The sequence below is a fragment of the Schistocerca piceifrons genome, chromosome 6, assembly GCF_021461385.2.
Source record: "Schistocerca piceifrons isolate TAMUIC-IGC-003096 chromosome 6, iqSchPice1.1, whole genome shotgun sequence".
NCBI classification, from domain to species: Eukaryota; Metazoa; Arthropoda; class Insecta; order Orthoptera; family Acrididae; genus Schistocerca; species Schistocerca piceifrons.
Genome location: NC_060143.1, coordinates 346086176 through 346099161, shown reverse-complemented (window position 1 = coordinate 346099161; position 12986 = coordinate 346086176). Strand labels below are relative to the sequence as shown.

Here is a 12986-nt window from a genome sequence, read left to right as displayed (position 1 = left end):
CAACAGCACATCCCATTTAATGCCATCTACTGTCTTTGGTTTCATTCAGTTACTGATATGCTTAGGTTCTAGTTCTGGAATCATTATTGTAGCAGTTCATTTGTTTTTCCATTCCACTCATGCACCCAATGATCTTCTGGTCTATAACCATCTCTTTGAAGTTGTTTTACCCACAAATAGCAACATTGTAGGCACTTTAAGATGTTGGTAGTTTAGTTGTGGGAGACCTTCATGGGCTGGTAGACCTTTATTTCCAACGATTTTTCTAAATTTGCATGTGATTGCTACTTTTCTATGCACCTCTGGAAGTACCAAGTTACACAATACCTGAAGCCAAAATGAAGATGTGGATCCGATGGCCCCACAGATCAAACTCACGGTGGTGCTCAACTGGTCTATCAACAAGTGTGGAACAACAACTACTCAACTATGCCAGCAGTTGCTTCCCTAGTAGTTCCACAGAGTTTCTGAATTATGTTATTTTGAGTTGTTATTTTTGCTGTGGTATTCTCAAGGTGTTTTCTGTAGCTGATAATGCAGTTGTATGTCAAAGTTGGATACTTGGAATGTTTGTTATGATTCAGGGTATCACTTCCAAGCTTTCTACTTGTGCTTACATTTGCCTGTTTATTAATGCAATGTTATATCAAGGCCTGTAAGTCATGAAGTACAGTAGAGCTTCAATTATCTGGATGGCTTTGAGGAAAACGAAATTTGTTCCATACGACAAACTGTTGGTTCTGTTACAACAGTATACCATACAATGTGCATTTCTTTATTGCTTTAAAGCCTATCCACAGTGAAAGCGATAAAAGACAAAATCTTCCACCGAACAACAAATACAGTATGCCTACTATTTATGTACAATGCACAAATTGCAGTGTTTGTGGTGCCTTGCATCAGTTTGTATCAGGACCTTAAGATATACACTGATTTGTCATTTTGTTCTGTCTACCATGTCTTTTCCTTTGTGTGTGTGTGTGTGTGTGTGTGTGTGTGTGTGTGTGTGTGTGTGTGAGTGAACATCACCAATTTCAGACATAAAAAAGGCCACAAATTTAAAATCTGTCTCTGTTCTTGAAAATTAAGATGGGAGTTTGTCGAAAAAAAGTTATGAAAACAGTAGAAAACAAAGAGCTTGAAGAGGCCTTATTCAAGTGGTTTTTTGCAGCAATGGGCATTAGGAAACCTCCTTTCTGGGTCAATTGTTTGTAAAATCTTTTAGCTGAAAAAAATCAAAAGTGTATCTTCATTTGAAGGGAGCAATGGCTGGCTATGTTGTATTTACGTGCTGAAAAACTAACAGACCCAAAAGCAGCAGAAAACTTTATTGAAAACTTTAAAATTAAAGCAGAATCTTATCATCTTGAACTTTTATACGATTCGGATGAGACAGGTCTTATTTGGAAGGCTTTGCCTGAAACAACTTTAGATTCTAAAAGGGAAACTAGTGCTCCTGGCCGTATGGTTAGTAAAGACCATGTTACTGTGCTAAACGTTGCTAAGTCTATGGGAAACCACGATACCCTTTTGCTGATAGGAAAATCAGACTTTCAAAAATGTTTAAAAAAAGTCCCATATTTTACAAGAATCAACCAAAGGCCTGGTTGGCAGCTGCTTTATTTTGTTAAGGGTACAATTCAATTTTCATACTTAAAAGTAAAAAATGGCAAAACGCCATGGTATTTGTGAGTCCACACACAAACAGTGTTTTAGAACACTGATCTGTAGTGACTTATGTTAAGGATGTTAACATTGGTAATAGTTCACATACTTTACATCATTTCAACATGTGCGGAGCTTTGCACCTGTTTGATGTTATTGTATTTCTACTGTGAAAAAGCTTAATTTTGAGGATGACTACTAAACATGTCATAGGATTTTAAAGTCTGACATGCGCTGAACTAAAATCTTTTGCAGTATCATTTGAAAATGGCGCAAAGGCTGAAATTGCAACTGCGAAATAAATGATTTCTACAGTCAACGTCAAATATGCCTTTTAAAAAATTCTACACAATTGTGAGCCCAGACCATAAGACGTTAATCGCTTATTACTTCCGTGAGACATTTCTACTATAGCAGATCATCAATACAAATCATATGGTATCCATGCTGCAAGCAAGTGGCGAATCTTTACCGTTGCACCGAGCGCCCCCTCCCCCATTCCCTAACTTTGTTTTTCTTCCACTGACACTCTAGGACAATGAGAGCAGAGCTCGCTACGTTTGCAGGTGATACATTTGGATTTCACCTTTTGTTTCAGTCTACTGTAGCACTTTCGTGAAGTTTCATGTTTTAGTCTATTACAATGAAGCATGTTCACTACTGCAAAGTTGAAAAGAAAAGTGATTTCTCTCGGCGAGAAAATATCAAATTGTGCTGCTCATCTTTGATACGGGATCAACAAGTGCATGCCCGTTCACTAATCTTTTCATGCAAGCTGGCTTCCACTCATGCCTCAGCAGTGAGCAAAAGGTCAGCTCACAGCAAGTAATGCAAGAGCAGGGGATGGGAGGAGGAATCACAACATGGCAACCCAGCAAGAGAAACTGCTGTCAAAGAGTCTATTCTACGACTGCTAATAGTTCTGCAGAGATGTATTTTTCACAGCATCTAATAAACGCTTTTTGAGGCGAATTTGTTTCCTAAAACTATTGCACTGATGAGAAATGGCAATGAAATGTCAATTACTTGCCTTTTAATTGATGAGGCAAAGAACACTGTGCAGCTACGTCATCATCATCATCATCATCATTTAAGACTGATTATGCCTTTCAGCGTTCAGTCTGGAGCATAGCCCCCCCTTATAAAATTCCTCCATGATCCCCTATTCAGTGCTAACATTGGTGCCTCTTCTGATGTTAAACCTATTACTTCAAAATCATTCTTAACCGAATCCAGGTACCTTCTCCTTGGTCTGCCCCGACTCCTCCTACCCTCTACTGCTGAACCCATGAGTCTCTTGGGTAACCTTGCTTCTCCTATGCGTGTAACATGACCCCACCATCTAAGCCTGTTCGCCCTGACTTCTACATCTATAGAGTTCATTCCAAGTTTTTCTTTGATTTCCTCATTGTGGACACCCTCTTGCCATTGTTCCCATCTACTAGTACCTGCAATCATCCTAGCTACTTTCATATCCGTAACCTCAACCTTGTTGATAAGGTAACCTGAATCCACCCAGCTTTCACTCCCATACAACAAAGTTGGTCGAAAGATTGAACGGTGCACAGATAACTTAGTCTTGGTACTGACTTCCTTCTTGTAGAAGCGAGTAGATCGTAGCTGAGCACTCACTGCATTAGCTTTGCTACACCTGGCTTCCAGTTCTTTCACTATGTTGCCATCCTGTGAGAATATGCATCCTAAGTACTTGAAACCGTCCACCTGTTCTAACTTTGTTCCTCCTATTTGGCACTCAATCCGTTTATATTTCTTTCCCACTGACATTACTTTTGTTTTGGAGATACTAATCTTCATACCATAATCCTTACGTTTCTGATCTAGCTCTGAAATATTACTTTGCAAACTTTCAATCGAATCTGCCATCACAACTAAGTCATCCGCATATGCAAGACTGCTTATTTTGTGTTCACATATCTTAATCTCACCCAGCCAGTCTACTGTTTTCAACATATGATCCATAAATAATATGAACAACAGTGGAGACAGGTTGCAGCCTTGTCTTACCCCTGAAACTACTCTGAACCATGAACTCAATTTACCGTCAATTCTAACTGCTGCCTGACTATCCATGTAAGGAACCTTTAATTGCTTGCAAAAGTTTTCCTCCTATTCCATAATCTCGTAGAACAGACAATAACTTCCTCCTAGGAACCCGGTCATATGCCTTTTCTAGATCTATAAAGCATAGATACAATTCCCTGTTCCACTCATAACACTTCTCCATTATTTGCCGTAAGCTAAAGATCTGGTCCTGACAACCTCTAAGAGGCCTAAACCCACACTGATTTTCTTCCAGTTGGTCCTCAACTAATACTCGCACTTTCCTTTCAACAATACCTGAGAAGATTTTACCCATAACGCTGATTAAAGAGATACCTCTGTAGTTGTTACAATCTTTTCTGTTTCCATGTTTAAAGATTGGTGTGATTACTGCTTTTGTCCAGTCTGATGGAACCTGTCCCGACTCCCAGGCCATTTCAATTATCCTGTGTAGCCATTTAAGACCTGACATTCCACTGTATTTGATGAGTTCCGATTTAATTTCATCCACCCCAGCTGCTTTATTGCACTGCAAGCTATTGACCATTTTCTCAACTTCCTCAAATGTGATCCTATTTCCATCATCATTCCTATCCCATTCTACCTCGAAATCTGAAACATTACTGATCGCATTTTCACCTACATTGAGCAACTCTTCAAAATATTCCCTCCATCTGCCCAAGGCATCCACAGGATTCACCAGCAGTTTTCCTGACCTGTCCAAAATACTTGTCATTTCCTTCTTACCTCCCTTTCGAAGACTGCTAATTACACTCCAGAATGGTTTTCCAGCAGCTTGACCCATAGTCTCCAACCTGTTTCCAAAGTCTTCCCAAGATTTCTTCTTGGATGCTGCAATTATCTGTTTGGCTTTGTTTCTTTCTTCAATGTAACTTTCTCTGTCTACCTGAGTTCTAGTATGTAGCCATTTTTGATATGCCTTCTTTTTCCTTTTACAGGCTGCCTTGACTGTATCATTCCAACAAGCTGTTTTCTTCATCCTACACTAGTACCTTGTCCATTCCTTTTCCAATGACTGTAATTGACTACATTCAACTAACTGGTATCTTTCCGAGATCGCTGTTATGTACTTGTGCCTGATTTCCTTATCCTGAAGTTTCTACGCTCTTATCCTCCTACATATGGACCTGACCTCCTGCACTTTCGGCCTCACAATCCCAATTTCACTGTAGATTAAATAATGATCAGTGTCATCAAAGAATCCCCTGAATACACGTGTGTCCCTCACAGCCTTCCTGAATTCCTGATCTGTTATTATGTAGTCAATGACAGATCTGGTTCCCCTGCCTTCCCAAGTATACCGGTGAATGTTCTTATGTTTAAAAAAGGAGTTTGCGATTACTAAGCCCATACTGGCACAGAAATCGAAGAGTTGTTTCCCATTCCTGTTGGCCTCCATATCCTCTCCAAATTTACCCATAAACTTTTCATACCCTTCTGTTCGATTTCCAATCCTGGCGTTAAAATCACCCATGAGCAGAACACTGTCCTTGTCCTTTACTCTAACAACTACTTCACTGAGTGCCTCATAAAAACTATCCATCTTATCTTGATCTGTCCCTTCACAATGCGAATATACTGACACTATCCTAATTTTCTTGCTAGACACTGTCAGATCTATCCACATCAGTCGTTCCTTTACATACCTTATTGCAACTACGCTGGGTTCCATTTCTTTCCTGATGTAAAGCCCTACACCCCATTGTGCTATTCCTGCTTTGACTCCTGACAGGTAGACCTTGTATTCTCCCACTTCCTCTTCTTTCTCACCCCTTACCCGAATGTCACTAACAGCTAAAACGTCCAGCCCCATCTTACTTGCAGCTACATATGAAACATATTTCTTTACTGATGCAGCCTTACAATGAATGTAATTTTCGGACAAAGTTTAAATTGACATCAACATAATCTCAGAACTATTTTATTCAGACATTAAACATAGAAACATTCTATCTCACTGGATACTACCTAATTTGCTCTTCACTAAAGCATCTATGTCTGGTATCACCTTCTAAACATCGCTAATTCTAAGATAAGCTTTTAAACTGAAGCCTGTCAGTAAACTTCTGTAGGGAGATTTCGTTCTGCTCAATGTGACAAGAAGTTGCTCACACAAAAATTTAGGTCCAAACATTTACACAATTGTAGCTGTAAACTTTTAAAGTTGTGGAAACTTACCTTGAACAAAATTTTTATGCGTGTCTACAAGATGTATTTTTATAAGAAACTTATCATTGGACTAGCTGTCACACTGCAGATCTTTAAATTCTAACTATAGTTAGGTACCCTGCACTGATGTGTTATAAATTGATGCCGATTTGTGTGATCGCTCTTAAGCTTCTAACCCAGCCATAATTCTACTGTCATTAATTTTAAAAGAGCTTCTCTCCACTTTAAGAAGTACTGCACCGTTAAGTACATACACTTGCATTTAAAATTACAGCGAACTTAATGTATTGTTCTTTCTCTGAAGACAGCACATGGTTTGCACTTTCTCTCACTACTCAGGTGGTAAGTGAACGCGAGTGCTTGTGCTCGCCTAGCTACATCCTGGACTGAGACCGAAACAGGAATAACTTTTAGCTTGTTCCAGCAATAGAAAAACATTTTCTGGGCCATTTCATGGCCACTGTTATATTGCTGAAAGCTGTGCTGAATGATTTTGTGCATCTACCAGTAAGTGCATAAATTATCCAAGTTCAACCACACGAAGCTGCTGCTAAAAAAATAAAAAAAAAATAAAAATTTCAAAAGAAGTTGCAACTGTATTGCCCATTTCATGAGACACTGGGGATTTTTTCTTCATATCCACACTATAATTGCATGGAAGCTTCCACAAAACTATGAGGAAAACTTATCAAAACTTCAGCACTTCAAAGTCAAATGGCGCACTGAAAATAATTACCTTCTTGATCGGATAAGTAATGTGGACCAAACTCTGGTGTATCTCAATATGCCAACAAATTATACAGCAGAAGCAAATGGGAGCAAAGATGTCAAGACACTGTCCACAAATGGTTGAAAGCAGTGCATGTCTGTCATGTTTGCTTGTTCAAACACAAGACGTTACCTAACCTCATGTACTCCCAAGAAGAGTTATTGTACTTGCTAACGAAAATGGTTGGTTCATAGAGGACAGGGTAACACAATGGATTTAACTCATATAGCAATGTTGTCCTGGTGCCTCCCTAGGTTTGCAAGTGTGCTTGTACTAGATTCATACGCACATCATACTACTCTGCCCATAAAGAGAAAATTAGTAGAGGTAGAATGGACCTGGCTTTAATTCCAGGAGGGATGATGTCAATTCTACAGGCATTAAATATTTGTCTAAACAAACCATTTAAGGACACATTTAAGAATACGCACACGCAACAGCTACTAAAAGAAGCTAAGCAATAAACGCCTACCGAAGGTGTTACAAGTGCTAACTTGTCTTAATTTTGCAGGTGATCACTCTTGGAATTGTCTCCGAATAAAACTGTCCATCATGCTTTTAAAAGAAAACTGTTCTTCTAATGTGCTTGATGGGACAGAGGACGATGCTCTCTATAAAGAGAGTAGAGGCAAGGATTCGAGTGACGTGACTCGGAATCATCTGAGTAATAAATAAACACAGTACGTATCTGTTTATGGCAGTTCAATAAAATTTATGTTTTGTACTTCCGTTTTTCATTTCTAAGCAATTTTATTTGTAGATATGCAGCTGTATACCAAGATGACCAGACAGAACAGAACATTACCTGTACACTGGTGATGAGAGGTCCTGTTTCTGTGGGTTTTTGAATGGCAATCACATGACAGTCAGGGTCTTCATGCCTGTCTGGCAGCAACACATCTAATCTGCGCTGCTTGTTGGGTGAGGTACCTTGTCCACCTCCAGGTACTTGTCCAACTGTTCGTTTTTGGGCCATTGTCATTTGTGCTCCACCACGAACAACAGTTGTTGCTGCCATGCGACTTCCAGCCTGTTGTACACGATGCGGCGACTGTTGCTGTTGCTGTAAGATTTTGTCACATTATAGGTAATTTTATACAATAAAACTTATTTGACATGGAAAAGGTGTTTCACGATCATCAATCATATTAATTTAAAGTTCACTTTTTCAGGAGACTAAGGCATTGAGATTATGTATTTAAAAAATGTTTGCTTGTTCTTCTAACTCAAGTAGCAGCAATAGCTATACATAATCTTGCAATTTTAGATTACAGGCGCACTGCAGGAAGGGAGGTGTGCACATACCAGCTGTTCTGCAGGCAGTCTTTGACAAAAGATTTTAATGGAACTATTCGTTAGAAAATACGGATTCTCTCACATCTCATAGCTTCACTTGTCAGATCCTTGGTGCACTATGGAGGGGAGAAATGAAGCTATGAGAGAATCAATTCCTGGCTTCTAACAAAAGCCACTCCTCTCAAGATTGTTGGCAGCTGAATATGCCACATCTGTGTGGAACAATTCGGCCCACGTGAAACACACTGATGTGGCCATAAATGAGGCATCCTGCATCATATCACAATGTTTGAGCCCCCACACTGAAAGGGACATCTATGCTCTCATAGTGAGTTTTACGTAATCTAATGAGAGAGAGAGAGAGAGAGAGAGGAGAGAGAGAGAGAGAGAGAGAGAGAGAGAATTAAAAACCACTGTTCTCTACTTCGCAGGCTCTCTCATTAGATTTAGAGAAAACTATTTGGCAAAAAGAAAAATACAAATAAACAAACAATTGTTTTTCTTCTTCTTATGGTCTGACATCATAGCCTGAAAATGAACTGGTTTTCTTTTCATTGTTGCCCTTAGTTACTGTGGTACTTCGCAAATAAGTAAACCATCAGAAATATTTTGGCAAGTAATTGATGGCCAGTTTACGTTTTGTGGGTTTTAGGTTAGATTGCTGCATACGAAATATAGCTCATATATACAAATAGTTCTTTTACAGTGGAAGGAGCATGATACTTCTGTCCTCTCTCAAGGAAGTACTTGAAATAATTAAGGTTGTCCGCAACGAGGATGGCAGCTATTCGCCACTATATTGCTCCCTGCTTTGCGGGTTGGACATGTGCCTCGCGTTTTCTCTTTTTTGTATGCTGCTTATACAAGCTTGAAATTAAAAAAAACTTACTGAAATGAAAAGACACCAGGAGTCATAGCTGAGATGCCACTGATGAGGAATACGATGACAAACTTCACAAGTAGCAAAATGCCAATCTCCTTGCAATGCTGCTCACAGTACAGCAGGGATCTTTACAATGACTAGGCAACAAAATGACTACCAGAGCACCCTCAACATAATTAATGCCAGGAGATGGAGCTAAGTCACTCTATTCATCGAATTTTTGACTGCTGAAAGATCTCTGTTCACTAGACTCCCCACTGTGCCAAGCAATGATAAGATGGCAAGATAAGTAATAACACCATCTTCACTACAGATTCTTTGCAAAGTACTCAACTACATGAACGGATGAAGTTAGTTATTTCTATTACCTTCTCTCACAGCAATGACTCCCACTGTACAGTCCATGAATTTGGTGGCTAAACGCATGTGTGTAAGGATAATGTAGGGCCTTTATTTTAAAGGACGAGTGTTATTTAGGTACGCATGGTATTCCAAGTAACAGCTCTTATGATTTTTTCATCATTTATTGAGCCCAATGTATGTTTACAGAAATCTCTGAATGCATAAAGACACTGGGTGCTGTTTATTAACATCTTACACATTATTCTTTGTTAGCATCTGCAAGCTAATTCCCTTGGGACAAACAGGGAGAAACGACCACAAAAATAAAAAAGGTGGAGGGTGTTGCACCAAGAGCAAAGAAGGAAAGAATGTTCAAGGGAATAGAATCATAGAACATACCATCACACTATAACCTCGAGTTTGTGGTTGCTGTTGCGGCTGCTGCTGCTGTTGTGGTTGCTGTTGCAGCTGCTGGGTTGGGATGGGTTGAAACTGTGGTTGCGGGTGGTACTGCTGCTGCGGTGCTGGCTGTGGCTGCTGCTGTTGCTGCTGCTGCGGCTGTTGTCCATATACCATTTGCTGGCCATACGGTGGTGGCGGCGGCTGTGGAGACAGCTGGTTGGGTGAATGTCCCCTATACAATTGGGGAGGTGTAGGACGACGAACGGCCTCAGGTGAACCTTGTGGTACATACTGTGTGTGGAAGATAAACTTTAAAATTGTAAAGACACAAATACACAACAAATGAAAAGTCTTGTATGAGTCTTACCTCTAATCAATGACCATGGGCATCTGACATATTTGTGGGCATATTATCAGACTCAGCTGCAGATTTTAGCGACCTCTTACCAATACTTCTAAAACTAACTACGAGTGTGCTTCATGCAAATGGACAGCACGCTATCATACAAGTCTTAATTTTAGAAAAAATTTCACAAACACAAACGTGTCAAATGTTAGTGTGGGCTTACGAAGAGTCTGCTCCTTAATCTGAATAGTTACACAATGGACAGCTTAATTAAAACTTGATTGAAGCTGTTTCACATCTAGAGCAGCCCGCTATTCGCACCGTCAAGACAGTGCACAACACTGTATTGGATGATCAGCAGTTAAAAGTACATGAAAAAACTGACTATATGCATATCAGAAGAAAAGAGTATTGTTTTGACCATTTAAAAAAGAATCAAGGTAATTTTGTGTAGCAACTGGTTATTGTAGAAGGGGGTGCAGGTCCACCAGTTTGTGACAGGAACAAAACAGTAATAGATACAGTGGGTGCAGTAAGCTGGTGACCCTGCACCAATAATGGCAAAACTGTTTTCTTCTGCTGGAAAGCTTAAGGTCAACATTTTCTGCGTGATCAAGCAGTGCAAGCAGAGATGAGGTTATGGCTCTGTCACAAAGTCAAACATTCTACAGTGATAGTCTCAATGAACTGGTCTCTTGAAATGTGTTTGTCCCCAAAGGGGACATGTTGAGAAACAGATATGAATAATAAGGATGTAGACTGAATAAAATTTATTTTATTTTTAAAAAAAACTTTCACGAGTTTTCACATAAAACATTTGGAGACATTATTTTTCAACATATCCTTGTATGTACAATCCTCAGTTTTTTGTATTTCTGGGCTCCTACCCTTTCGGACGAAGGAGGATGAATTTGTTGAGCAAATCTTTTCAACATTTGCCTGAACCAATTTATCAGAAGAATCTCAATCAGCTTGGCCTCTTGCAGATTTGAATCCAAATCGGCATCAATAAGGGTAAATATGAGACCTATTCCGTACATCAAACGGGTAAATTCCAATGTGCAACAATCAGTTGGATGAAATAAATTTACAAATTACTGTACTTTTATAAAAATATATTAAAATGATAGCGTACCAAATGCTAACAAAAATTAAACAGTGAGGCAGCTAAACTGACTAGTCTACTAATTTGCCCACAAAATACACATTTTTGATTAGAAAAGAAACAGAAAACTATTGCCTGATAAGAAAGACACTAAATCAAGACACTAAATTGCCTTTTTAAAAGTGCACTAGTAAGGTACCTAGGATGCAACATGCAAATTTATCAGACGACTCTACATGTCTAATGTTTACAATTTTATTCATACAACTAAATTAATTATCACTGTATTAATTATTCTGACAACATGCAAGAACCTATCTACAAATAACCAACAATACTGAGAGTCTTATTTCTTTGCTTTTCATCAAATAAAATAGTTATATCTCCATTATGTGACAGTATGCAACACACATACAGGGTGTTTCAAAAAGGACTTAACAACTTTGAAAATTCACATAAATTAATTCATAGTACCTAAAGAGATTATTGTAGTGTCAATTTGTAGGGAAATACATCAAGTTTTGTCTCGCATGGCTCGCTAGTGCCAAATCACACCATAAGGAGTGCTAGCGGCAGTTGCGTTGAAGATTGCTTCCTCCACTGGACCCGAGCTTGTTAGCTGTGTGTTTTGGTTTGATGAATCAAAGTCAGCGAAACAGTTCAGTGTAACATTGCAACATGTTCATGATAGCCCTATAGCCCTAAACTGAAAGTCTTTTGTGCACTGAGCAAGAACAAAGTGTATGGCCCCTTTTTTCCCCATCAGAGAACTATCAATGGGGTAGTGTACCTGGATACGTTACAATTTTTGACACCAAAGATCGATGAGGATAACCAAGAACAAAATGATTGCTTCATGCAAGATGGAGCACCACCTAAGTACCTGTCTGACATCCAGGATTTTCTCAGCGACTGCTTTCCAGGTCAATGGATTGGCCGTGATGCGCCAATCGCATGGGCCCCATGTTCCCCAGTCCCGACACCACTCACTTTTCTTATGGGGATTCATCACGGACATTGTGTTTGTACCTCCTATGCCGGCTTCTCTACCTGAACTTAAAGCAAGAATTTACACCGCCACTGCAATGCTACAGAGTTTGGGAAGTAATTCACTTCCGATTGGATGTGTGCAGGATAACCAACAGAAGCCTTGTACAACATCTTTAGTGCAAGATAAAAAAAAAAAAAAAAAAAAAAAAAAAGGAAACAACTTGCTGCGTTTCCCTACAAAATATCACAAAAGCCAGCTCTCTAACTTGTATCAATAAATTTATGTGCATTTTTAAAACTGTAAAGTCCATTTTGAAATTTATCTGACAATGGAATACTCAGGATGTAATAATGGAAAGGACAGATTGCTGCTCACCATACAGAGGAGATGCTGAGTTGCAGATAGGCACAACAAAAAGACTGCTAAAAATGTGATCTTTCAGCCTCAAGGCTTTCTTTCATACACACACACACACACACACACACACACACACACACACACACACAACAAAATGTAAAAAGTATTGTGTGAACTTCACCTCTCTGCATCAAATTTTCATTCTCTGAAGAACAAACAAAACGGGCAAAAGGGAAGTTTTCACATCTCTATCATATGCTGTATTATTTTCATTGGTGACAGAATGTCATTAATTTTAGTCCACTTTTAACACTCATTTTTGTACTACTTTTGAGGCAGTGTAGTGAAACTTTATCGCTTTTAGTGATCCGCAAGAGAGTCTACACGCACAATCTGGGTGCACAGCTGTACAGTGCGCTACAGAAGTCGCAGGATGCCAGCACCAGCAGAGGCTCACACACTCAGGTGTGCATGCTGCCTCTCCATACTGCACTCTACTGCCCAGCCAACGGCTTATGGAGTCAGACTCGGCCAGCCTCACCCTCAGTCTGAAATCTACTTTTCAGCCAATGTGACTAG

At 39.4% G+C, this 12986-nt stretch overlaps 1 protein-coding gene across 5 annotated transcripts in view; it reads right to left on the bottom strand.

Moving 5' to 3' along the window:
- Positions 1-12986, bottom strand: part of LOC124802506 (histone acetyltransferase KAT6A-like) — a 60817-nt gene that overhangs the window by 18202 nt on the left and 29629 nt on the right. For 4 of the 5 annotated variants that reach the window (XM_047263331.1, XM_047263334.1, XM_047263333.1 and 1 more), the window contains exons 6-7: positions 9606-9899; positions 7491-7748 (exon numbers count right to left, since the gene is read on the bottom strand). In XM_047263331.1, coding sequence (XP_047119287.1) covers positions 7491-7748; positions 9606-9899 — 552 coding nt within the window. The remainder of the gene's footprint in view (positions 1-7490; positions 7749-9605; positions 9900-12986) is intronic. The other variant, XM_047263335.1, reaches the window with a different exon arrangement.